The 27,439-nt window shown below is 44.4% G+C and overlaps 1 protein-coding gene across 1 annotated transcript in view; it reads left to right on the top strand.

Annotated features, from left to right (window-relative positions):
* Positions 1–4,145: 4,145 nt before the first annotated feature.
* LOC130293546 (5-hydroxytryptamine receptor 3A-like) overlaps positions 4,146–27,439 on the top strand; it is a 61,173-nt gene continuing 37,879 nt past the window's right edge. The window contains exons 1-5 of the mRNA XM_056542356.1: positions 4,146–4,709; positions 5,714–5,865; positions 10,505–10,549; positions 11,871–11,980; positions 14,695–14,864. Coding sequence (XP_056398331.1) covers positions 4,643–4,709; positions 5,714–5,865; positions 10,505–10,549; positions 11,871–11,980; positions 14,695–14,864 — 544 coding nt within the window. The 5' untranslated portion in view covers positions 4,146–4,642. The remainder of the gene's footprint in view (positions 4,710–5,713; positions 5,866–10,504; positions 10,550–11,870; positions 11,981–14,694; positions 14,865–27,439) is intronic.

Here is a 27,439-nt window from a genome sequence, read left to right as displayed (position 1 = left end):
AGTTTTCTCCCAAACTCCAGTACTTGGTTATATGACAATAACAGGATAATACTTTAGACAGCATGAGATAGAAAAAATGGCTGCTTAAGACTAAGGGGAGGGGATAAGTATACCACTGTCTGACGGAGACAAACTTCTAAATGTAACTGGAGCATAATAACAATAAAACAGTGAAGAAAACCAAAACATCAATTACTATATGTAATACTTTATATATAGCATAAGCATTTGTTCACACAGCAATTTCCCTAGCGTATTTTTGCAGCACAAAATATTCCATATAATAATAGTGATATATTGTTTCTTATTTAGCGGATGCATATTTAATTTCCATTACTTTTCATCGATTAAATAAGTATGCACCTGCCCAAAAGGCCAATTTTCCACATTTAACTTTTTCTAAAGTCAAAACTCAAATTCCTTCTGCCCCTTTAACACCCTTTTGGGAGGGGAAATTCATTACTTAAATTGATATAGTTCAAAACAGACACTTTTTAAAAAAGATTTCTACCTGTCAAAACAAAATGAGTGAACAATTAAATAAAGGGGTCGTATACATATACACTGTGTGAACAAAGTCTCAACTAAAAAATGGTGCATGTCATTAAATGGGTTATCCACAATAAGGTGATTTTAGTAGTACGTACTTGCCAGAACGGGGTATTTCCTGTTGTATTTCATTGTCTAAAATACACATCCCATAGTTCCATAGTTTATAAGTATGAGGTCACCCCACCCATTGAAACACACCTGTGATCTCTTCAATGCAAAACACCAGTGTTTGCTAATCAGGGTGCCTACAGCTGTTGCAAAATGAACTCTCTCCCACCCAGCGGGCACTCCACCCATTGAAGCAGACAGACTCTCTCTGATCACCTGACTAGTTGTGTCAGGTCTCGACACACTGCAGTCTGGGAAATCCTGAGACATGAATAATTTTGTATGTTGTTAAAAATAAATTTTGGGGAGATAAATAATCCCGGAAGAATTGTGAGAAAACAGTCACACACATGTACAGACACTATATTATGAACTAAACTAACTTTACAGCCCCTGTAGCATAGTCAAATAAAGTAAGATCCTGGAATACCCCATTAACAAATGTGGTTCATTTTAACTCCTTCAAGCCACACTTCTTTATCTGAAAAATACACTTTTCAAAAGTTTTTAGGCACTAGAATTCTTGTGCATTTTACTTGGTAAATGTGCCCCAATGTTTCTGCTTTTGAGTGCAAAGCAAGGCAGCAACAATAAATAGACTAATTTATAACAATAAAATCAATCTTCTTTAGGACCCATATGTGTGTAGAAGGCGAACCTACACTTTAAATATTATAATATAGTGGAATATTAAAAGAGTATATTAAGCCAAGCAGGACATGACCATCAACTATTACACTTTTCCAATAGAGAGATACCAATTGATTGGATAGACTGTCTGTCATGGGTCTCCAGGCCTTTATCTGGAGCACTGGTGTCAGCACTCTTAGTAGAAGTAATTGTAGTATAATTAGATTAAGTCCCAATATGAGCTGAGGATAGAGACTTGCTTCCTGAATTGTTTGTTTCTTATTGAGTTTGGATAATAAAATGAGTAATTCATGCTAGCACATTTGTTAGAGTGGTGTACATAGTGTGTTAAATAACACATGTCTGCCAGGATACCATCCCTGGATAAAGATGTACATACTGTACTAATATTAATACCACTAATGGCTTTAATAGTCTGCATAGATTTTTCAAATTTAACATTATAGTTGGATTGTCCCACCAAAGGATATTCTGGTTGGTATGGGCTCCAAAATGTTAACCAGAATACAGTCTTATTTATTTATTTATTTATTTATTTATTTATTTATTTAGGGCCCATTACTTGCCATTAGGGGCAATTTTTCTTCTTAATTTTCATAACAATTAATCTTGGATTCAAGTGTGGAAATTTCTTATGCTAGTTCATTTAGGGACAAAAGTACTTTGTCATTTTACAAATGACCAATGTGCTGGCAAGATGTTTGGCAGAATTCCCCGTTTCACATATAGGAAAGGCAAATCATTGGCCAATAGTCTGGTGAGAGCGGACATTAGGAAAAAGAAAAAATCTAAACAAACATTTTTGCGACAAATAAATGTACGTTTGCATGCCTATCTTGTTCTAATTGTTCCAGCATTATTAAAAGTGACCACTCTGTACACCCCTATATGGAACTATGTTCCCTATTAGGGGTTGGTACAGTTGTGAAATGAAACAGATGTTGTACTTACTTAAATGCCCTTGTGGCAGAATTTATGTAGGTCAAACAATGTGAAGTGTTCAATTCCGGATTAACGAACACCGTTGTGTAATTCGGAATGCACTTACTAAAACATTGGAAAAAATAAAGAACATTGAAGAAATCAATAAGTACGGAGAGACGGGAGTTGCCAGACATTTTGCCAAACAGAGACATAAGGTAAGTGAATGTGGATGTGTGTGGATTTAAGATATTTATTCACTAAAGCAATTTAAGAAAAAAAGATTTTTGTGTGGCGTTGAATTCTTTTTCTGCATGGTTACAAAGAGAGTGAAGAGCCCTCACAAGAAACGCATAACACGGACCCAGGTGTGAATAGGTGGCTTACTTTCTTTTTTTGTGTTATTCAGCATAGGGAAGGGTACACAGGAATTGGTGGGGATAGTCTTTCCCCCTGGCTCATCCTTTGTAGTATATCTGGTAGTGGGGTGCCCTTAATTGTAGAAGTGCAGTTATCCAAACAGACACAGGCATGTAGAGATACATAACATTCTTGTACTGAATTAATTTGTACTGAAATAATTGCTGGAATAAGGAGGTGCAACTTAGAAAAGGACTTAGCAGAGTGTATTCTGGGCCTAAAGTTTGAGGTCCGGTCACAAAACCAGAGACGGGTCAAAAAATGAGCCAACCAGAGTCCCTATCTGACTCCAGTCAGCTCATTAAAGTGAATTGGGTTTTGGCGCCGGTCCGGCTGGGATACAGGAGCTCCCGTTTTGAAATTTTCCATCTGGACCCGGCAGCCATAGTGACTAATTGTGATGTGAATGCAGCCTTAGTTTGGCAGGAACAATTGGGAACAGAGTTACTGCGCTTTTTCCACAGCAGGAACACTGTTCCCATTAGCAGGAGTCCTGCAGGACCACATTCACCCGTATGCCTCTGCAGTATGCTGTGTCTTCACTTGGGATGGAATATAAAACATTATTTATCCTGTATGTTGAACGTTGCAAATGTGAAAAAATATCAAACCTCAGAAACCTTTTTTTAAAATCACCTCAAACCCCTGAAATAGTATGTAAAAAGTCATCAAAAAGACTGATCAATACCACAATGGTAAAGATAAACCTAGAGATCACAGAGCAAAAAAATGAGCCTTCAAACAGCCCAGTATATGGAAAACAAGTTATAGAGGTCAGAAAATGGCAATTCATTTTTTTTTTAAGTTTAGAATTTTTAAAATTAGTAAAACATGATGCAAACAAGTTATCCTGCAAAATACAAGCTCACATGTGGCTATAGTGACAAAAAAATAAATAAACGATGGCTCTTGGAAAATGGGAATGAAAAAACATAAAGTCACCATCCAAACAACTGCAGCACCAAGGGGTTAAAAACCAGCTCTAATGGTAATGATGTCTCACATGCCACCCATAATATAAATCAAAAACGAGCGCATACGTCTTTAAGATCATTATTTGAAAGCATCCACAGCAAAGACAGAGCCTGTGCAGACTTCATAAGGCTTTTAAAATGTGATGTCCTGTAACCTTATCTATACGTTTGACCTCTGTCTTGTTGTTTTCAAGGTCGACACTCAACGCAATGGCATATGAGCATTTCTGGAAGATAGATGTGGTAGAAAAAGGGTTAATCGGACCTCAGGTAACTAATTGCTCTGTGCAAACCTATCCGTCTGCCCGATTAGCATTAAGTGGACATGACAGAACTAATGGGCAGGGGAGCAGGGGGCAATAGGTCCAGCCTGACTCCTTACATTACAGGGTGACATCACGTAGAGGAGTGACAAGCTGCCAGATGCTGACAGCAGGAAAACATATCCAGGAAAGTTACTGAACATCAAGTAAAAAGAAGAGATGGACGGACAAGAAGATAAGTACTGCTAGCACAGAGGGGAGAAGATAGCAAGGTAGGAATTCTTCATAGTAGGTGCTTGAGGGGGTGGAATGTGATTTTAGGTAATATCTGACATCTTCTATAAGGTTAGGTATGAAAGATTATTAAAGACAGGGGAGACTTGTTTTTAGGGTATAGCACGTAAGAGACTGGGACTGATGCTGAGGAAGGAGAACAAGCTTTAACATAGAGCTGGAAACCTAGTAAAATAAAGAGAGGAATCTAATAACAAGAAGCCAAAAATATAGAACACCTACTTCTGCTCAGAAAAACAAACCCCCATTGGGCCTACAGGGCAGCGCCAAGTCAATGGCTATATCAAGTGTTTATGGGAGATAAAGGAAAGATTCTAAGCCAGAGCTGCAAGAAGGACTGATGCCTGAGCAGCAGGGACGACCTGAGGTATAGGACTTTAAGCTTGTTCCAGAAGACTAAACCAAACATATCTCGGTGCCTAATTGCATTACATGTTATAGCTGAAGCTATTGGACAAAATGGTGCCAAAAAGAAGCTGGATCCACCACAGTTTGCTGGTCCCTGCTCTTCTCATGTTCAGTGCAGGTGAGTTCTACTCTTCATATCATTGCACTATATGTGGTTGGTTTATATATGCACAGTAGGTGTAACAGTATTACATTTATGCATATGTGGAGATATGGAAGAATCACGTTTGTTATACAACTGTGCCATTTCGTGTTATGTCAACTCTTTGCTTTAGGATAATACAGCAGATTTATCTGCAGTATCATACATAACACATTGTGGTAATATCACTTCTCGTACCAGGAGCAACCTCAGCTCTGCTGAATGCATTTATATGAATTTCCATGTATAGAAGCAGGGTCCCGACAAACTAGGTCATGGAGGAGTCGGTTAGCGTCATTAGATTGCAGTGGTTTATCTGTAATAAACGGGTGGCATTTGTACCCCCTGTTATGTAACCACCGCTTACCTGTAAATTTACCCATTTGATTCTTTACTGTTGGAACAGATGAGTTTGCATTTGTCCCTAATTTGGTATATATATGTTGTGTTTTGAAAGAAAACTGATAGAAAACCATGTATAAATATGCAATTTTTTAAAAATGAATCCAAAAAATTTACAATGGATGAACGGATGATCTCAACTAATATTTATTGTGACCTGTTAACATACTTCTGATGTTCTAGAAAAAAATCCGATGACATCTGTCTACTCTGAATCCCAAGGGTGCCAATGGGGAGCTGTAATACAATAATGAAGATGTTATTTGTCAATAAAATATTGGGCTGCTATAACGATAGGGCTAGGGCTCCATAGTCAGGGTAAAATCACTGGGCACCATGACTCTTGGTCAATATCAATGTTCCTTGATAGGGGGAAAGTTTAGATTTTTTTGTGGTGGTCCTGATTGATCATGATGACTACCAATAGTATCCTGTGACCAAATATCTGTCTGGAGTCTTAGAATAGTTTGCAAAAATCTTAGACCAATGCAGTTATGTGTTGCATTTTGTCAATCAAATGAGGACAATACACGAACTGCGGTATATTCCCATTTAGTAAGGTATGTCTTATATTGCAGCACACCGGCCGGATAATTCCTCCAAACCAACCCTCCTCCGTCTGTCAGACAAACTAATGGATGGATACAAGAAGGGTGTGAGACCTGTGTACAACTGGAGGCAGACGACTACTGTGTTTATAGACGTCATGGTATATGCTATATTAGGAGTGGTAAGTGAAATAAGACATAGGAGGTATATCAGTAGTAAATGGTAGTTATATGTGGTCCTGAATACATACAGTGTCAGGGATAGCATGCTGGTGCAGAGGTTACTAAAGCATAGCATAAGATAGAGTATCAGTAATATTACATTGTGGATGTTCAGTGGTAACATTAACTCTATTTGTATTCTATAGTGAAATACAGTACACAGTAATAGAAAAGTAGATAACAACAAACTTACAACATTTAGATTAATCTGAATTGTAAGTGATTTTTTTTTACCCATTAAAGGAGAAGTATCATGTAAAAAAAACATATCCCCTATCCAGGGGATAGGGGATAAGTTTTAGATCACGGGGGTCTGAGCGTTGGGCTGTTTGAGCCCCGGCTCTCCTTCACAGAAGCGAGTCACGACCCCTGCCCAAAGCGGGGGCCACCATGCCCCCTCCATGTAGCTTTATGGGAGAGCCATTCAGCAATCTTCAGTTCTCCCATAGAGCTATATAGAGGGGGCGTAGTGGCCCCCACTTTGGGCGGGGGGTAATGACGCACCATTGTGAAGAAGAGTCGTGGCTCTAAACAGGAGATCGCAGGGGCCCAAGAGCTCAGACCCTCCAGCAGTCTAAAACGTATCCCCTATCCTTTGGATTGGGTATAAGTTTTTTTAACATGATACTTCTTTTTTAAAGGGGTGTTCCAGGCATAAACTTTTTTTTTTATATATATATATATATATATATATATATATATATATATATATATCAACTGGCTCTGGAAAGTTAAACAGATTTGTAAATTACTTCTATTAAAAAATCTTAATCCTTCCAATAGTTATTAGCTTCTGAAGTTTTCTGTCTAACTGCTCAATGATGATGTCACGTCCCGGGAGCTGTGTATGATGGGAGAATATCCCCATAGGAACTGCACAGCTCCCGGGACGTGAGTCATCAGAGAGCAGTTAGACAGAAAACAACAACGCAACTTCAGAAGCCAATAACTATTGGAAGGATTAAGCTTTTTTAATAAAAGTAATTTACAAATTTGTTTAACTTTCCGGAGCCAGTTGATATATATAAAAAAGTTTTGGCCTGGAATACTCCTTTAACATTGCTACAGTTGTCTATAATGCTAGGTTCACATTGGCGTTGTCCTCGGTCCCGTTTAGGGTCTGTTTGGCTCAGAACACAAAGGACACTGCTGGTTCCTGATGGACGCGTTCACTTGAATGAGGCCCATCAGGGATCCGGTAGTTCGGCGGAGTTTAGTAGGAAAAAATAAAATGCATGCACTATTTATTTTTCTGCTAAACTCCCGTCAATCTGAAGGAATTGCCAACGGAACTCCCACATTGAGTCCAACGGCAATGTGAACAAGGCTTAAATTGTGTCTGGTATTGCAAATCTGGGAAGTGGTACTGTTTCTGGGAAAAAAATGGATTATTTTTATTTTTTCAAATCTTGTGCAAACTCTAAGACTAGGTTGTAATAACACAGGAGGATAGTGCACAGGGTTGAAAGATGAAAACATCACAGATTGATAGTCTCTTTGGCAAGAGTTCCAAATGAATTCCACCAAGTAACCAAACAATCCTATGCGGTCATATAAGATCAGACACCACCTGACCACTTGTCGTTGGAACGCCATCAAAATTCTGTTGGTCTGTATCATTGGAAGATGACCCCTTATACCACAGAAGATTCACTTTCCAATCACATTTACCATTTTGAATATCAACTAGAGAAGCTCACCATATAGGACAGTGTTCTCAAACTGTGGCCCTCCAGATGTTGCAATGCTTGAAATGCTGGGAGCTGACGTTTTGCAACATCTGGAGGGCCAAAGTTTGAGACCACTGATATAGAACATCGTGGCACTAGGGATGGATTTTATTTAGACAGATGACGGTTGTACATAGGATATAGGATTTGGAAATATATCTGGGGAAGACTAAGCAAACTTTTTTTTTTTTTTAAATGCACTTGCTTCCCAGGTTTTATGTAATATAGGGAATAGGGAAAATATTTCTTATCAGATCATTAGGACCTTAAAGGGGTACTCCACTGGAAATTTTTTATTTTTAATTTTTAAATCAACTGGTGCCAGAAAGTTAAACAGATTTGTAAATTACTTCCATTTGAAAATCTTAATCCTTCCATAACTTAATAGCTGCTATATGTTGCACAGGAAGTTCTTCCCTTTTTGAATTTCCTTTCTGTCTGACCACAGTGCTCTCTGCTGACACCTCTATCCATTTTAGGAACTGTCCAGAGCAGGATAGGTTTGCTATGGGGATTTGCTCCTATTCTGAAAAGTTCCTAAAATGGACAGAGGTGTCAGCAGAGAGCACTGTGGTCAGACAGAAAGGAAATTCAAAAAGAAAAGAACTTCCTGTGGAGCATAAAGCAGCTGATAAGGACTGAAAGGATTAAATCTTTTTAATAGAAGTAATTTATAAAATCAGTTTAACTCTCTGGCACCAGTTGGTTTAAAAAAAAAAAAAAGCCTTTTCCAGCGGAGTACCCATTTAAATTCCAATCATTAAAGGGGTACTCTGGTGGAAAACATTGTTTTAAAAATCAACTGGTGCCAGAAAGCCACTGGAAAACATTTATTTTTTTATTTTTTTAATCAACTGGTGCCAGAAAGTTAAACAGATTTGTAAATGATAAGCAAAGAGAGACTCGGCACCACCTATACTAGCATTCAGGATACCACAATCTGCTCGGTTTCCCTGTGTCTTCCCTTGCAACAGCTGGAGGGACTTCGGTGATGCTCAACGTGTAAGACAAGTCTATTCAATATTCATATAATAGAAAAGGAAAGATACGGAACAACTCACCACACCGACCCAGGTATTCTTTGCAAGTGGTACTTTATTCCAAAGATTCAACCATGGAAGACAAGCAGGGGAGAGTGAATGTAGGACGCGGGGGTATCCTCTCGCCTCAGGCGCCAAACGGTCCCGTCACCGAGAGGATACCCCCGCGTCCTACATTCACTCTCCCCTGCTTGTCTTCCATGGTTGAATCTTTGGAATAAAGTACCACTTGCAAAGAATACCTGGGTCGGTGTGGTGAGTTGCTCCGTATCTTTCCTTTTCTATTGCATGAAGATTTGTAAATTACTTCTATTAAAAAAATCCTAAACCTTCCAGTACTTATAAGATATTGTTATGATCCACAGGAAGTTCTTTTCTTTTTGAATTTCCTTTCTACCTGACCACAGTGCTCTCTGCTGACACCTCTGTCCATTTTTAGAAACTGTCCAGAGTAAGATAAGTTTTCTATGGGGATTTGCTCCTACTCTGGACAGTTCCTTAATTAGACAGAGGTGTCAGCAGAGAGCACTGTGGTCAGACAGAAAGGAAATTCAAAAGGAAAAGAACTTCCTGTGGATCATACAGCAGCTGATAAGAGCTGGAAGAGTTACATTTTTTTTAATAGAAGTAATTTACAAACCTGTTTAACTTTCTGGCACCAGTTGATTAAAAAAAAAGTTTTCTAGTGGAATACCCCTTTAAACAGATTTGTAAATGACTTCTATTTAAAATATTAGTCATGCTCTGGACAGTTCCTGACATGAACAGAGGTGTGAGCAGAGAGCACTGTGGTCAGACAGAAAAGAAATTCGAAAAGAAAAGAACTTCCTCTGTAGCATACAGCAGCTGATAAGTACTGGAAGGATTAAGATTTTTTTTTTATAGAAGTCATTTACAAATCTGTTTAACTTTCTGGTACCAGTTGATTCAAAAAATGTTTTTCCACCAGAGTACCCCTTAAGTCTAATAGAAATTACCTGAAGTAAAAAAATAAATAAATAAAAAGTGTCAGTATCTATATTAGTAATGTTTGCAATTACTTCTTGGTTGTTTTTACTTCTAGTTATGCAGTGAGATTACATTATATGATCACATATAACATCTGACATATTTACTACTACTAACTCAACTTAACAAGTTAATAATTATGTGTAAATCATATGGAAATAGTAATAATATATCATTTTATGTTCATTATTGATGTGAAAACAGTAATGACTATTAATTACACTCAATCTACTTCTCTTTTCATTTTACGCTTTAATTTTCTATGATAATTTTATAAAATCTAATAAAAACTTATTGAACTTTTCACAGAATTTGCTGGAAGACTATAATATATGCACTGTTGTATTTACATAAAGGAGCTAGATGTTACCAGGGGCTGAAGCGAGCTAGTTAGGTTATGTTCACACGTCGGAATGTCTGTACGGAAAAACTCTGTGTAAAGTTTGTGCCGTATCATAGACGGCAATGCATTCCATGTGGAGTCCACAGAAAGAAGGGACAGGTTCATCCTTTGTGCGGACGTGAAATTTGGAAACATCTGACGCAGAAATTCTGCTGTGTGCACAACACAGCAGAATACAATGGGACTCTGCTGCTGCGGAATTCCGGCGTGTGAATATAGCCTTAATGATAAAGGCAAGACAGTAGTAGACAGTAGAATACAGTACACTTCTGTATGATAGCTTGTTATATTTCTTTTAACCATTTAACTGTATATTATGTTAATCAGGTAATTATAATATGTAATTACAAATGAAATGTTACATCTGTTTCAAGAATGTATTATTAATCCTTCTCATACATTATATATATATACTTAGGATGAGAAGAACCAAGTCCTTACAACATACATATGGTATAGACAGGTAATGTGACCAAATCGTGCTTCAATAAAATATATGTATTTCATTAAAATAATATTAAAAAAAACTTTTCCTAAGGTGATGATTGTTAATTTGTTATCTTTATAGCCATCCCTATATGATCCCTGGGTACTCAACTTGCAGATGATCTATTTTTGTAGGGATAGTCTTCTCCATAAAATCAAACCCCTTATCCTCCTGTTCTTTTGCAATTGAGGGTTCAGCTTTGCATTAATAGTTCCTATCTGTATATTAGCATATACTATTAGGCTTAGTTTCCACTTGTTTTTTTTTCTGGCAGTTTTTAGAATACTGCCACTGCAGTTTTTGAGCCAAAGTCAGAAGTGGATCCATAAGGGAGGAGAAGTGTAAGTCCTTCCTTTATATGTCCTATTCCTTTTGAATACTCTTCTGGCTTTGGCTCAAAAACTGCAGTGGCAGTGTTCCAAAAACTGTCAGAAAAAAACCCAAGTGGAAACTTTGCCTGAGTGCATTGCCTCTTCGATAAATCCTATGTCGTGCTTAAAATATGTATATTCAATAAATGACATTGATATTGTATACAACTACTAAAAAGCATGGAATTACATTGTTCCTATAGTTTAATGTTTCTAGTTATCTTACTCCAACAGAAGTAGCTGAGCTCAGTAGGTCATTGTACTGTCCTGTCCTCATTGCCTATATATACTTGTTATTTTATAGATAAATACATCATGATACATTATGACAAATGACTTACTCAGCTATGCTAAATCAATATCTAATCCATTAAAATTGTGTTACATATTATATGATTATATCTATCTATCCATCTATCTATCTACAAAAGCAAAGGATTCTGCAGCACTCCGTAGTAAGTGATAAAAGATGAGTAGTTTATTCCATCAGACAAGTGCAACATTTCGGTCGCCAATTGCGGCCATTGAAAATGGCCGCAATTGGCGACCGAAACGTTGCACTTGTCTGATGGAATAAACTACTCATCTTTTATCACTTACTACGGAGTGCTGCAGAATCCTTTGCTTTTGTCTACAGTGCCTGGGACCGGGCCTTTGTCTGCTTGCACCCCCCTGCGTGGCTTACACTTCAGGAGTGCTGCTCTGCCACAATTTTGTATCTATCTATCTATTTATCTATCTATCTATCTATCATCTATCTATGTATCTATCTATCATCTATCTGATCTTTATCAGTTATATTTGCATATTCTATATTATCAGTTGAATTACTCATTCATTTATTTATTCATCTATTTATTAATTTAGTTATTTATTTATTTATGTAGTCTTTATAATATTGACAAGAATTTTTCTTTGCATTCCAGTTTTGGGTTGATGAATTTCTTACATGGGATCCAAAGGAATATGAAAATGTATCCCAAATTTCCATCCCTACGGAGAAGATCTGGGTCCCCGATATTCTGATCAATGAATTGTAGGTAACACTATGGCTGCTTTTTATAATTTGCCTTTCAAATTTTTTAAAATATTTTTCAAAGAAAAAAAAGTGTCAAGGAATAGAAAAACATGTCTGCTTTCTTCCAGAAACAGAGCAACCTCTGTGTACACACTGGCCCCGATTTACTAAGAGTGGAGTGTAGTTTTCTTTGTGGGTTTTAATCCCCTACAATTATTTTCCACGGTATTTACTAAGGTTTCCCTACATTTTCCACTTTTCCCTACATTTTGCTTTTTTTACACATGCTCTGATCTGTCTGGTTTTCCTCAGCTCAAATCCACCACATTTTCTGTGGAAACCTTAGTAAATATGTTGGGTTTTTGTGAAAATATGGGGACACGGCCCTCCCCCTTTTTGGGTTTTCCCAGTAAAATGGAGAATTGGTCGGGGTTTTTTTCAAATTCTGGTGCAAATTCTGACGCACAACCCAAAAAAACATGTTGGGTTTACAAAGGTAAATCAGGGCCAATAAGTGAGGTGTGGCTGCTAAGACCTATTTATTTCAATGGAGCAAATCTGTATACAAGATAATTTAGAGGGACAAGGATTAATCTTTATTTTTAAATAGACGACTACCTATTTGTGCTTGTTCATCATTTATTTAATAGTTGCTGGTGAATTGGTAGGATACTAGGACCACCCCATGCATTGTTAACAAAAAAGGGAAAGAACCGGTTAGAATTAACTACTGTCTCTTTTGTCCTATAAGGGAAAACATAAATTTGGCATATATTCATACTACAGCGGGACCAGAGAAGAGCGGCCGCCCGCCAACATCTATACATTATACAGGACGATCGCAGCGGTGTCAGGAGTGACACCCCCAATGATCTTTCCTTATCTGCAGGAACTACTACTCCCAACATGGAGCACACTCTGCTCCATGCTAGGAGCTGTAGTACCTGCAATAATAGACAGAAAGCAACAGGTATCTATTGCCGATCCCCCTTTGCCATTTCAATTCCCAACCCCCCCCCCCTTCTGTACCATTTCAATCCCCCCCCCTGATCCCCTCCGTGCCATTTCAATCCCCCTTCTGATAGGGAGAGGGGATGAAATAGTACAGGGGATCAGAGGGGAACAGGGAATTGAAATGGCACAGGGGGATCAGAGGGAGGGGGGGTTGAAATGGCACAGGAGGGATCAGAGGGGGGATTGGGAATTGAGGTGGTCCCTCTGATCCCCCTGTGCAATTTTAATTACCCCCTATGCCATTTCAATTACAACCCCCCTCCCCTGTGCCATTTTAATTACCCTCCCAATCCCCCTTTGTCATTTCATTAACCCCCCTCCCTGTGCCATTTCATAGGCCCCCCTCCTCTCATTCCCTGTGCCATTTCATTGGCCCCCCTCCTCTCATCCCCTGTGCCATTTCATTAACTCCCTCTCCCCTCTGTGCCATTTTATTAACCCCCTTCTCCCCTGTGCCATTTCAGTAACCCCTTCCCCTTCTGTGCCAATTCATTAACCCACCTCCCCTCCCCCCCCACTGTGCCAATTCATTAAGCCCCCTCCCCTCCTCCCCCCTGTGCCAATTCATTAACCCCCCTCCTATCCTCTTCCCCCCACTGTGCCAATTCATTAACCCCCTCCCCTTCTGCCCCCCCACTGTGCCAATTCATTAACCCCCTCCCCTCCTCCCCACTGTGCCAATTCATTAACCCCTCCTCTCCTCCCCTCCTCTCCCCCCCCCTCTGTGCCAATTCATTAACCCCCCCTACTCTCCTCTCCCCCCACTGTGCCAATTCATTAATCCCCCTCCTCTCCTCCCAACTGTGCCAATTTATTAACCCCTCCTCCCCTCCTCTCCCCACACTGTGCCAATTTATTAACCCCCTCCCCTCCTCCCACCTGTGTCAATTCATTAACCTCCCTCCCCTCCTCCTCCTTGTGCCAATTCATTAACTCCCCTCCCCTCCTCCCCACTGTGCAATTAATTAAGCCCTCCTCCCCCTCACTGTGCCAATCCATTAACCCCCCTCCCCTCTGTGCCATTTAATTAACTGCCCCCCTCCGCTGCTGCCTCAACTTAACACACACTCACCTGGTCTGTAAGTCCAGCAGGCTCAGGTGGTTCCCTGTGTCCACCATATGCGCACGGAGAAACGTTGCAGATGCCACAGAAGAGAAGAACGTCTGCGTGAGTAAGTTGTGGCAGGCTTAATTAAAGCGGCCGTGGCGGCGGCCCAGCTGACTATTAAGTAGTTCAGGCTGCGACGCGGCCGCTTTACAACAGTGAGCCGTGGGGCTGCGGCAGCCAGGGCCGGCCCTGCCTGGACCGGCAGTGGCTAACTGCTTTAGCGTGGGGCTAAAGGTTTGGGCCCCCAGGAATGACAGGGCCCAGGGCAGCTGCCCCTTTTGCCCCGCGTTAAAGAAGGCCCTGTATATATATATATATATATATATATATATATATATATATATGTGTGTGTGTGTGTGTGTGTGTGTGTGTGTAGAGAATACTCAGGGAGGTGCTGACCTTTTGAAGAACATTTTAATAGTTTGCTATGGCATGCATCGGATCTTCAGTATTGTTTTATAATAGTGACAGTATTACATGTCATAATGCCAATTATTGCATTACATATTAGCAGTCAATGATATGGTCCTAAAGAAAATTTCATCTACATTGTTTGAACTGTGATATCTGGGAAATCTTTCTAAAAAAAGAAACATTATTGTGTTATTAGTGTGGATGTTGGAAAGTCCCCAGACATTCCCTATGTCTACGTGAACTATGAAGGCAGGGTGCAGAACTACAAGCCTATCCAAGTGGTCACAGCCTGCAGCCTCAACATCTACAACTTCCCATTTGACTTACAGAATTGCTCTTTGACATTCACCAGCTGGCTACATACAAGTAGGTTCTGTACCTAAAGCTAAAAAGACTTAAAGCCTAAATGTCTTAAAGCGTACCTGTCATATCGCAGAAAAAATAATAATGCTGATATGTTACTCACTAGGTCATGCACATGCTTTCATTTCTTTTTTTCTATGCCTACCCTCTGTATTTGCCTCACAAATCCCCCTCTTCTACTGCTCACTCATTCTGAAATCCACTGGTCAGGAAGGGGCATATCCGAGTCCAGTAAAGTCAAGTCCTTACTGACCATGCATTCACTTTTGCTGTGCTGGGTCTCTTAATCCAATAACTGCAGGCTGCTCTGTAACTCTATCCTCCCTGTTTTCACTCTGCAGTCTGATAGGACAGGAGTGAGCACAGAGGAGTAATAGTCCTGCTCTGACTTTTTCCCAGCCAGAGCTTTAGCTGGGACAAAGATAATGCTGCAGCCATACAGGATTATGTTCTGGATGGTATAGGGACCCCTAGTATTTTTTTTTTTTTTTATATATAAGCCAAGATTTCTATACAGTGGTCCCTCAACATACGATGGTAATTCGTTCCAAACGACCCATCGTTTGTCGAATCCATCGTATGTTGAGGGATCCGTGCAATGTAAAGTATAGGAAGCTGTACTCACCTGTCCCCGTCGCTCCGCACCAGGTCCTCACCGCTCCCGATGCTGTCCCAGGGGCTCCCGATGCTGTCCTGCTGCTCCGGTGTCTTCTTCCCGATCCTCCAGCTTCTTCCGCATCTTCTGCAGGGTCCGGGCCTCACTTTCTGATGACGTTATTACGCTGCTGCGCCGGCGCGGCGTGCGTAGTGACGTAATAACGACGCCGGAAAGCGAGGCCCGGACCCTGGAGAAGATGCGCAAGACACCGGAGGATCGCCAAGTGGACCCGGAGCAGTGGGAATAGGTAAGCGAACCTGCCAGGGATGCTTAAACTGCTATCTGACAGCAGCTTAAGCATTTTGCGCTGTCGGATAGCAGTTAATGCGATGGCCCCGACATATAAAAGCATCGTATGTCGATGCTGACATCGACATGCGATGGCCTCTGAGAGGCCATCGTATGTCGATTTTATCATATGTCGGGGCCATCGTAGGTCGGGGGGTTACTGTATAAAGGAGATACATGTTTGTAAATTATACCAGCTGAGTACTCGGCGTTGCCCGGTTTTTCCTTCCTAATCCTTGTTGGGGAGGAAAATAAACAAAGGAGGAAGCTTTCGACTTCATATCCAGTCCTCATATATTGTTGTCATATCCTGACCTCCTATCCCGTCATCATATCCCGACCTCCCATCCCGTCATCCTATCCCGTCCTCCTATCTCGACCTCCTTTCCCATCCTCCTATCCCGTCCTCCTATCCCGTCCTCCTATCCCGTCCTCCTATCCTGTCCTCCTTTCCCGTCCTCCTATCCCGTCCTCCTTTCCCGTCCTCCTATCCCGTCCTCCTTTCCCGTCCTCACATCTCGACCTCCTTTCCCGTCCTCATATCTCAACCTCCTTTCCCGTCCTCCTTTTCTGTCCTCCTATCCCGTCCTCCTTTCCAGTCCATCTATCCCGTCCTCCTATTAGACCTCCTATCCTGTCCTCCTATCACGACCTCCTATCCCGTCCTCCTATCACAACCTCCTATCCCGTCCTCATATCTCGACCTCCTATCCCGTCCTCCTATCATGACCTCCTATCCCGTCCTCATATTTCAACCTCCTATCCCGTCCTCCTATCACGACCTCCTATCCCGTCCTCATATCTCGACCTCCTATCCCATCCTCCTATCATGACCTCCTATCCCGTCCTCCTATCATGACCTCCTATCCCTTCCTCATACCTCGACCTCTTATCCAGTCCTCCTATACCGTCCTCCTATCCCGACCTCCTATCCCGACCTCCTATCCCATCCTCCTATCCTGTCCTCCTATCTCGACCTCCTTTCCCATCCTCCTATCCCGTCCTCCTATCCCGTCCTCCTTTCCCGTCCTCCTTTCCCGTCCTCATATCTCGTGTCAGGATCCGGACTGGTATGCAGCGAGGACACAGGATGTGGATCCTCTGTGTCAGTGGGGTGATGGCGTGGGCTTTACCAGGGGAACGGAATCTAAGGGGTTACTGGTTTTCACCAGAGCCCGCCGCAAAGCGGGATGGACTTGCAGCGGCAGGTAACCCCCAGGTCGTTCCACCCGATAGCGATTCAACCCCAACTGACAGCTGAGACAGGCGCGGTACACAGGGACAAGGCAAGAGCAAGGTCGGACGTAGCAGAAGGTCAGGGCAGGCAGCAAGAGTCGTAGTCAGGGGCAACAGCAGAAGGTCTGGGTACACAGGCTTGGGAACACACTAAACGCTTTCTCAGGGCACTAAGGCAACAAGATCCAGCAAGGACAGGAAGGGGAAGTGGGTTTTTATTCACATGGAGCAGGTGGGAGCTAATTAGGATGATTGGGCCAGGCACCAATTAGCGGTACGCTGGCCCTTTAAATCTGAGAGCCCCCGTGCACCGGGACCCAGCAGGAGATCGGGACAGGTGAGTTATGACGCGGTGCGATCCGCGAGCGGGCACGTCCTGCTAGGCGGATCGCATCCCCGCCGGGCACAACAGAGCAGCGTCTCCGGTCAGCGCTGCCGACCGGAGCGCTGCAGGGCAGAAGACCCCACGAGCGCTCAGGAGGAGGAGGGGGAGCCGGAGCGCTCGGCGTAACAGTACCCCCCCCTTAGGTCCCTCTTTTTGGAGCCCAGGAACCTATGGATGAGCTCCTTGTCGAGGATATTGTCCTCGGGCTCCTAAGACCTCTCTTTGGGGCCACAATTCTCCCAGTCAACGAGAAAAATGTTTTTACCTCTGACAACCTTGGAGGCGAGGATTTCTTTTACCGTGGAGATATCAGAGGAGCCAGAGACAGGAGCAGGAACGGTGACCTTGGGGGAAAAGCGGTTAAGAACGAGAGGTTTGAGAAGGGAAACATGAAAGGAGTTAGGAATACGAAGAGAAGGAGGAAGATGAAGCTTGTAGGAGACAGAGTTGATTTGACTTTTGACTTTAAATGGTCCAAGGTAATGTGGACCCAGCTTGTAGCTAGGAACATGAAACCGGATATATTTGGCAGGGAGCCACACTTTGTCACCAGGAGCAAAGACTGGAGGAGTTCTTCTCTTCTTATCTGCATGTCTCTTCATACGAGACGAGGCCAGTAGGAGCGACTTTTGAGTCTCTTTCCAGATAACAGAGAAGTCCCGGGTTACTTCATCTACGGCAGGAACTCCAGAAGAAATGGGAATGGGGAGGGGGGGCAGAGGGTGACGACCGTACACCACAAAGAACGGGGATTTGGTGGAGGATTCAGAATTTTTGAAATTGTACGAGAATTCAGCCCAGGGCAGAAGGTCGACCCAATCATCTTGGCGGGAGGAGACAAAATGTCGCAAGTAGTCACCAAAAATCTGGTTACTCTCTCTACTTGTCCATTGGATTGGGGGTGATAAGAGGACGAGAAATTTAATTTGATCTTTATTTGGTTACAGAGAGCTCTCCAAAATTTCGACACAAATTGAACGCCTCTATCCGAGACGATATCGAAGACGAAAAATGTGCAGAAAAAATTGCTTCGCCAACTGTGGCGCAGAAGGAAGGCCTGGAAGCGGAATGAAGTGAGCCATTTTGACAAAACGATCAACGACCACCCTGATGACTGTATTGCCATGGGATACGGGAAGATCACTAATTTGGGACCATGGTTGCTCAGGGACGGGCAAAGGAAGGAGGAGTCCAGCAGGCTTCTGGCGAGGGGTTTTATCCCGGGCACAAATAGTACAGGCCCGAACGAAATCAGTAACATCACCCTCTAGTGTAGTCCACCAATACAGATGGGAAATGAGCTGAATGGACTTTTTAAAGCCAGCATGACCAGCCAGGTGAGAGGAATGCCCCCATTTGAGTATCTTGAGGCGAAGGCGTGGAGGAACAAAAGTCTTTCCAGGGGGGTTTGCCTCTGTGAGGCTGGAGCAGAGGAGACCAGGCACTCAGGCGGTACGATATGCTGCAGAGGGGCTTCAGATTCGGAGGCATCAGAGGAACGAGAAAGGCGTCAGCTCTGACATTCTTGTCAGCGGGACGGAAGTGTATCTCGAAGTTAAAGCGGGCAAAAAACAACGACCATCTAGCCTGGCGAGGATTCAGATGCTGAGCGGACTGGAGGCAAGAGAGATTCTTGTGGTCAGTGTAAATGACAATGGGGTGTTTGGAACCCTCCAATAGATGTCTCCACTCCTCGAGTGCTAATTTGATGGCCAGAAGTTCACGATCTCCAATAGAGTAATTCTTTTCTGCTGGAGAGAAAGTTTTTGAGAAAAAAACACAAGTAATGTTATGTCCGGTAGCGTTTTTTTTTTAAGAAGAATGGCTCCGGCTCCGACTGAGGAAGCGTCAACTTCCAGGAAGAAAGGCTTCAACGGATCAGGTCTGGACAGAACTGGTGCAGAGGCGAAGGCAGTTTTGAGATGATTGAAGGCCCCATCCGCTTGTGGAGGCCACGATTTAGGATTAGCATTTTTCCTGGTCAGAGCCACAATAGGGGCCACTATGGTGGTGAAGTGGGGAATAAACTGTCGGTAATAGTTGGCAAATCCCAGGAAGGGTTGGATAGCGCGAAGTCCAGAAGGGCGTGGCCAATCCAAAACCGCTGACAGTTTATCTGGGTCCATTTGAAGCCCTTGGCCAGAGACTAGGTAACGTAGGAAAGGAAGACTGTTGCATTCAAAGAGACATTTTACAAATTTAGCGTACAGGTGGTTTTCACGGAGTCTTTGGAGCACTTGACGGACATGACGACGGTGTTCCTCTAAGTTAGAGGAAAAAATCAAGATGTCATCCAAGTAAACCACAACACAGGTATACAATAAGTGCCGAAAGATCTAATTAAAGAAGTCCTGGAAGACTGCAGGGGCGTTGCAGAGCCCAAAGGGCATAACTAGATATTCAAAATGACCATCTCTGGTATTGAAAGCGGTCTTCCACTCATCACCTTTCCGGATGCAAATAAGATTATACGCGCCCCTTAAGTCCAATTTGGTGAAGATACTTGTGCCGCGAAGACGGTCAAAGAGTTCAGAGATCAAAGGCAGGGGATAGCATTTTTTTATGGTAATTTTATTTAAAGCGCGGTAGTCAATACATGGTCGTAAGGATCCATCCTTTTTAGAAACAAAGAAGAAACCCGCTCCAGCAGGGGAAGAGGACTTCCGAATAAAACCTCTCTTTAAGTTCTCCTGGATATACTCAGAGATGGTTTGAGTCTCTGGGGCTGACAGAGGGTTAATCCTGCCACAGGGTGGAGTGGTACCAGGAAGGAGGTCAATGGGACAATCATAAGGTCTATGAGGAGGTAAGATCTCTGCTTGCTTTTTGCAGAAAACATCTGAAAAGTCCTGGTAAGCCTTGGGAAGGCCCGGTAAAGGTGGAGCCTCAGGGGTTTGACAAGTGAGAGCAGATGTGAGGCATCGTTTGAGACAAGAAGGACCCCAACTTTTGATCTCCCCGTTGGTCCAGTCGAGGGTAGGAGCATGACGTTGGAGCCACAGCAGGCCGAGAAGAGCTTCAGAGGTGCAGTTAGGCAGAACAAAAATTTCAATTTTTTCTTGGTGAAGTCCAATGCTCATGGGCAGGGGTTCTGTGCGGTAGCGCACAGTGCAGTCTAATTTTTCTCCGTTAACAGAAGAGATAAAGAGCGGTTTGACGAGACGGGTTACTGGGATGCTGAACCTATTAACGAAAGAGGCCAAAATAAAGTTTCCTGCAGAACCTGAGTCCAAGAAAGCCACTGCTGAGAAGGAGGAGTTGGTGGAAGGAGAAATCCGCACAGGTACAGTCAGGCGTGGAGAGGCAGAGTTCACACCAAGAGCCGTTTCACCCTTGTGAAGTAGGTGCGTGCGTTTCTCCTGACGCGGAGGGCGAATAGGACAGTCTTTTAGGAAGTGTTCGGTACTAGCACAGTACAGGCACAAATTCTCACTACGGCAGCGAGTCCTCTCTTGTAGGGTCAGGCGGGACCGATCCACTTGCATAGCCTCCTCGGCGGAAGGCACAGGAACAGATTGCAAAGGACGCTGGAAGAGAGGAGCCTGGGAGAAAAACCGCCTGGTGCGAACAAGATCCTTTTCCTGTCGAAGTTCCTGGCATCTTTCTTGAAGGTCGCGCAGAGGGCCTCATTGTTCCAGGATAGCTCAGAGGCGAGGGTATGGAACTGGATGAAGAACTCCCTTGGACGAGGTTCAGCAAAGCAGTCTCGGCTGAGGAGGCCCGGGCTGGCACCTCAAAAACACTACGTACTTCAGAGAAGAAGGACTGGATAGTAGCGGTGGCGAGATCGTTGCGGTCCCAGAGCGGTGTGGCCCATGACAAGGCCTTTCCAGACAGGAGGCTGACCACGAAAGCCACCTTAGACCGTTCGGTAGGGAATTGGTCCGACATCATCTCCAGGTGTAGGGAACACTGGGACAGGAATCCACGGCACTGTTTAGAGTCCCCATCAAACTTGTCCGGTAGAGACAGGCGGAAGCTGGGAGCAGCCACTCGCTGCGGAGGAGATGCAGGAGCTGGCGGAGGAGATGATTGCTGTAATTGTGGCAGAAGCTGTTGTAGCATAACGGTCAGTTGAGTCAGCTGCTGTCCTTGTTGCGCGATCTGTTGTGATTGCTGGGCGACCACCGTGGTTAGGTCAGCGACACTAGGCAGCGGGACCTCAGCGGGATCCATGGCCGGATCTACTGTCAGGATCCGGACTGGTATGCAGCGAGAATACAGGAGGTGGATCCTCTGTGTCAGTGGGGTGATGGCGTGGGCCGTACCAGGGGAACGGAATCTAAGGGGTTACTGGTTTTCACCAGAGCCCGCCGCAAAGCGGGATGGACTTGCAGCGGCAGGTAACCCCCAGGTCGTTCCACCCGATAGCGACTCAACCCCAACTGACAGCTGAGACAGGCGCGGTACACAGGGACAAGGCAAGAACAAGGTCGGACGTAGTAGAAGGTAAGGCAGGCAGCAAGAGTCGTAGTCAGGGGCAACAGCAGAGGGTCTGGGTACACAGGCTTGGGAACATACTAAACGCTTTCTCAGGGCACTAAGGCAACAAGATCCGGCACGGACAAGAAGGGGAAGTGGGTTTTTATTCACATGGAGCAGGTGGGAGTTAATTAGGATGATTGGGCCAGGCACCAATTAGCGGTGCGCTGGCCCTTTAAATCTGAGAGCCCCGGCGTGCGCACGCCCTAGAGAGCGGGGCCGCGCGCACCAGGACCCAGCAGGAGATCGGGACAGGTGAGTGGGATGTGGTGCGATCCGCGATCGGGCACGTCCCGCCAGACGAATCGCATCCCCGCCGGGCACAACAGAGCAGCGTCTCCGGTCAGCGCTGCCGACCGGAGCGCTGCAGGGCAGAAGACGCCGCGAGCGCTTAGGAGGAGGAGGGGGAGCCGGAGCGCTCGGCGTAACATCTCGACCTCCTTTCCCGTCCTCCTTTCCCGTCCTCCTATCCCGTCCTCCTATCCCGTCCTCCTATCCAGTCCATCTATCCCGTCCTCCTATCCCGTCCTCCTATCACGACCTCCTATCCCGTCCTCCTATCCTGTCCTCCTATCACAACCTCCTATCCCGTCCTCCTATTCTGTCCTCATATCTCGACCTCCTATCCCGTCCTCCTATCACGACCTCCTATCCCGTCCTCCTATCCCGTCCTCATATCTCGACCTCCTATCCAGTCCTCCTATCTCGACCGCCTATGTCGACCTCCTATCCAAACCCGTATATCGTGTCCTCCTATCCCGGTCCTCCTATCCCGGTCCTCCTATCCCGGTCCTCCTATCGCGTCCTCCTATCCCGACCTCCTATCCCGTCCTCCTATCCCATCCTCCTATCCCGTCCTCCTATCCCGACCTCCTATCCCGACCGCCTATGTCGACCTCCTATCCCAACCCGTAATATATCTCCAGCCATACAGAAGTTATGTGGGAACATACATTTCCCATTGATTTGCATGGGACTTAAAACAAAAACCCTGACCCTCACAAATGGGGGTAGTTAAGGGTTAAATTAACTATCCTATATTTTAAGTGGACATATAAATAACATGTGACCAAGTATTATCGAAATATCTCCAGCCGTTTGGAAGTTATGCAGTAACATATATTTCCCGTTGACTTGTATGGGACTTTAAACATAAACCCCGCCCCTGGCAAATGGGGGTGAGTAAGGGTTAAATCACCTATCCTATGTTTGTTGTTGACATATAAGTAACATGTGTGCCAAGTTTCATGTTAATATCTTTAGCCGTTTGGACGTGATGCTGGAACATACACACATACATACACACATACATACACCCACACACGTTGAGTTTTATATATGTAGACTAGCTGAGTACCTGGCGTTGCCCGGTTTTTCCTTCCTAATCCTTGTTGGGGAGGAAAATTAACAAAGGAGGAAGCTTTTGACTTCATATCCTGTCCTCATATATTGTTGTCATATCCCGACCTCCTATCCTGTCATCATTTCCCGACCTTCTATCCCGACCTCCTGTCCCATCCTCCTATCTCGACCTCCTTTCTAGTCCTCCTATCCCGTCCTCCTATCCTGTCCTCCTATCCTGTCCTCCTATCCCATCCTCCTATCCCATCCATCTATCCCGTCCATCTATCCCGTCCTCCTATCCCGTCCTCCTTTTCCGTCCTCCTTTCCCGTCCTCAAATCTTGACCTCCTTTCCCGTCCTCCTTTCCCGTCCTCCTATCCCATCCTCCTATCCCATCCTCCTCTCCCGACCTCCTATCCCGTCCTCCTATCCCGACCTCATATCTCGACCTCCTATCCCGTCCTCCTATCTCGACCTCCTATCCCGTCCTCCTATCTCGACCTCCTATCCTGTCCTCCTATCCCGTCCTCCTATACCAACCTCCTATCCCGTCCTCCTATCCCGACCTCCTATACCGTCCTCCTATCTCGATCTCCTATCCTGACCTCCTGTCCCGACCTCCTATCTCGACCTCCTATCCCGACCTCCTATCCCGGCCTCCTATCCCGATCTCCCATCCTGTATTCCTATCCCGACCTCCTATATCGTCCTCCTATCTCATCCTCCAATCCCGTCCTCCTATCCCGTCCTCCTATCCCATCCTCCTATCCCGACCCGTAATATGTGTACCAGGTATTGAAATAGCTCCAGCCGTATGGAAGTTATGTGGGAAAATACATTTCCCATTGATTTGCATGGGACTTTAAACAAAAACCCTGACCCTCACAAATGGGTGTAGTTAAGGGTTAAATTAACTATCCTATATTTTAAGTGGACATATAAGTAACATGTGACCAAGTATTATCAAAATATCTCAAGCCCTTTGGAAGTTACTCAGTAACATATATTTCCCATTGATTTGTATGGGACTTTAAACATAAACCCCGTCCCTGGCAAATGGAGGTGAGTAAGGGTTAAATCACCTATCCTATGTTTGTTGTTGACATATAAGTAACATGTGTGCCAAGTTTCATGTTAATATCTTTAGCCGTTTGGACGTGATGCTGGAACATACACACATACATACACATACACACATACACATGTTGAGTTTTATATATATAGATTAGAAAGGTTCATGATTTGCCAACATCTACAACATGTAAAAAGTTTTTGATTCTGACGATGCCCATTTAATAAGGAAAGTAAGGTCATATATATTTTGTAGAATAATTACATAAATAACAACATATTTGCATTACCCTCAAAATTCCTAAGGGTACATTTGTTGAATATTTTTGACCACATAGTTGTCAGGACTAGGTTTACAATATTCCAAACAACATTTAGACAGGACTCCGGTGGAAAAAAAAACATTTTCAAATCAGCTGGTGTCAGAAAGTCAAACACGTTTGTAAATGATTTCTATTTAAGTAGTTCTATTTCATTACTTATCAGCTGCTGTATACTATAAAACAGTTTGTTTCCACTATTCCAGTAGATGAACCTATCACTGTAGAGGAGCTAGAGAGGGCCATGGGGCCCTATCTACTGAAAAGTCACTGGGTGTGGATGGGTTGCCCAATGAATATATTAATTAAGCAATGAGGTAATGTGCTGCTACCCCAACTGTTGAAGGTTATGCGGGCTGCTGTGGAAGGGGAGGGTTTGCCCTGTTAGAGGCCTCATAGTTCTGCTGTTAAAACCGGGAAATGATCCGCTTTTGGCGGGTTCATATAGGCCGATTTGTTTACTTTGCTCAGATGTAAAATTACTTATCAGCTGCTGTATACTACAGAGGAAGCTGAGTAGCTCTTTTCTGTCTGTCTACAGTGCTCTCTGCTGCCACCTCTGTCCGCGTCAGGAACTGTCCAGAGCAGGATAGGTATGCTTTGAGGATTTTCTCCTACTCTGGACAGTTCCTGAGAAAATCCCCATAGCAAACATATGCTTCTCTGGACAGTTCCTAAAATGGACAGCAGAGGTCAGCAGAGAGCACTGTGGTCAGGACATCACAGGAAATGCATTTGCTTTTGGATTTCTCTTTAGTATACAGCCCCTAAAAAGTACTGGAAGGATTAAGATTTTTTAATAGAAGCGATTTACAAATCTGTTTAACTTTCTGTCAGCAGTTGATTTAAAAAATAAAAGTTTTCCACGTTAGTACCCCTTTAAATTTTCTTGCTTATATTTAATCCATTTTTTAATCCATGGTTTTTATAGTTTTATTTAGAAACATTCAATTTTAGGTCCTCATGTGCTTCTGGATACAGGATTCTAGCCTTAACCCCTTAAAGGAAAACTGTCACATATTTTCTCCTGCACTATCCACATGTACTGGTGGATAGTGCGGGAGACGCTGATTAAAACGAGCCCTAACTTGGTCTGATCCACGCCGCCATTCACCCTCACTTGTAGTTTTAATCTCTGTGTATATCCGGCTGCAACTGGCAAAGGTGGGGCTTCTGCGGGCTAACTGACACTGACGTCAGCACCGCTCATGAATATTCATCCCTCCCTCTGGTTAGGAGCGGCGAAGAGATGGAGAACAGGAGGGATGAATATTCATGAGCGGCGCTGACGTCAGTGTCAGTTAGCCCGCAGAAGCACCGCCTTTGCCAGTTACAGCTTGTCACGATGCCGGCTGGCAGGTAGTGGATCCTCTGTGCCAGAGAGGGATTGGCGTGGACCGTGCTAGTGGACCGGTTCTAAGCCACTACTGGTTTTCACCAGAGCCCGCCGCAAAGCGGGATGGTCTTGCTGCGGCGGTAGTGACCAGGTCGTATCCACTAGCAACGGCTCACCTCTCTGGCTGCTGAAGATAGGCGCGGTACAAGGGAGTAGACAGAAGCAAGGTCGGACGTAGCAGAAGGTCGGGGCAGGCAGCAAGGATCGTAGTCAGGGGCAACGGCAGAAGGTCTGGAAACACAGGCAAGGAACACACAAGGAACGCTTTCACTGGCACTAAGGCAACAAGATCCGGCAAGGGAGTGCAGGGGAAGTGAGGTGATATAGGGAAGTGCACAGGTGAACACACTAATTGGAACCACTGCGCCAATCAGCGGCGCAGTGGCCCTTTAAATCGCAGAGACCCGGCGCGCGCGCGCCCTAGGGAGCGGGGCCGCGCGCGCCGGGACAGAACAGACGGAGAGCGAGTCAGGTAGGGGAGCCGGGGTGCGCATCGCGAGCGGGCGCTACCCGCATCGCGAATCGCATCCCGGCTGGCAGCGGAATCGCAGCGCCCCGGGTCAGAGGACGTGACCGGAGCGCTGCCGCGGGAAGAGTGAAGCGAGCGCTCCGGGGAGGAGCGGGGACCCGGAGCGCTCGGCGTAACAGTACCCCCCCCCTTGGGTCTCCCCCTCTTCTTAGAGCCTGAGAACCTGAGGAGCAGACTTTTGTCTAGGATGTTGTCCTCAGGTTCCCAGGATCTCTCTTCAGGACCACAACCCTCCCAGTCCACTAAAAAAAAATTTTTCCCTCTGACCTTTTTGGCAGCTAAAATTTCTTTGACCGAGAAGATGTCCGAGGAGCCGGAAACAGGAGTGGGAGGAACAGATTTGGGAGAAAAACGGTTGAGGATGAGTGGTTTGAGAAGAGAGACGTGAAAGGCATTAGGGATACGAAGAGAGGGAGGAAGAAGAAGTTTATAAGAGACAGGATTAATTTGACACAAAATTTTGAAAGGACCAAGATAGCGTGGTCCCAACTTGTAGCTAGGGACACGGAAGCGGACATATTTAGCGGAGAGCCATACCTTGTCTCCAGGGGAAAAAACGGGGGGAGCTCTTCTTTTCTTATCCGCGAACTTCTTCATGCGTGATGAAGCCTGTAAGAGAGATTTTTGGGTCTCTCTCCATATGATGGAAAGGTCACGAGAAATTTCATCCACAGCGGGCAGACCAGAGGGCAAGGGAGTAGGGAGGGGGGGAAGAGGGTGACGGCCGTACACCACGAAAAATGGGGATTTGGAGGAAGACTCAGAGACCCTGAAGTTATACGAGAATTCGGCCCATGGGAGGAGATCTGCCCAGTCATCCTGGCGGGAGGAAACAAAATGTCGCAAATAATCACCCAAGATCTGGTTAAT

The sequence above is a fragment of the Hyla sarda genome, chromosome 10, assembly GCF_029499605.1.
Source record: "Hyla sarda isolate aHylSar1 chromosome 10, aHylSar1.hap1, whole genome shotgun sequence".
In the NCBI taxonomy this organism is placed as follows: Eukaryota; Metazoa; Chordata; class Amphibia; order Anura; family Hylidae; genus Hyla; species Hyla sarda.
Note: the sequence above shows the minus strand (reverse complement) of the source record. Positions and strands in the feature narration are given on the sequence as shown.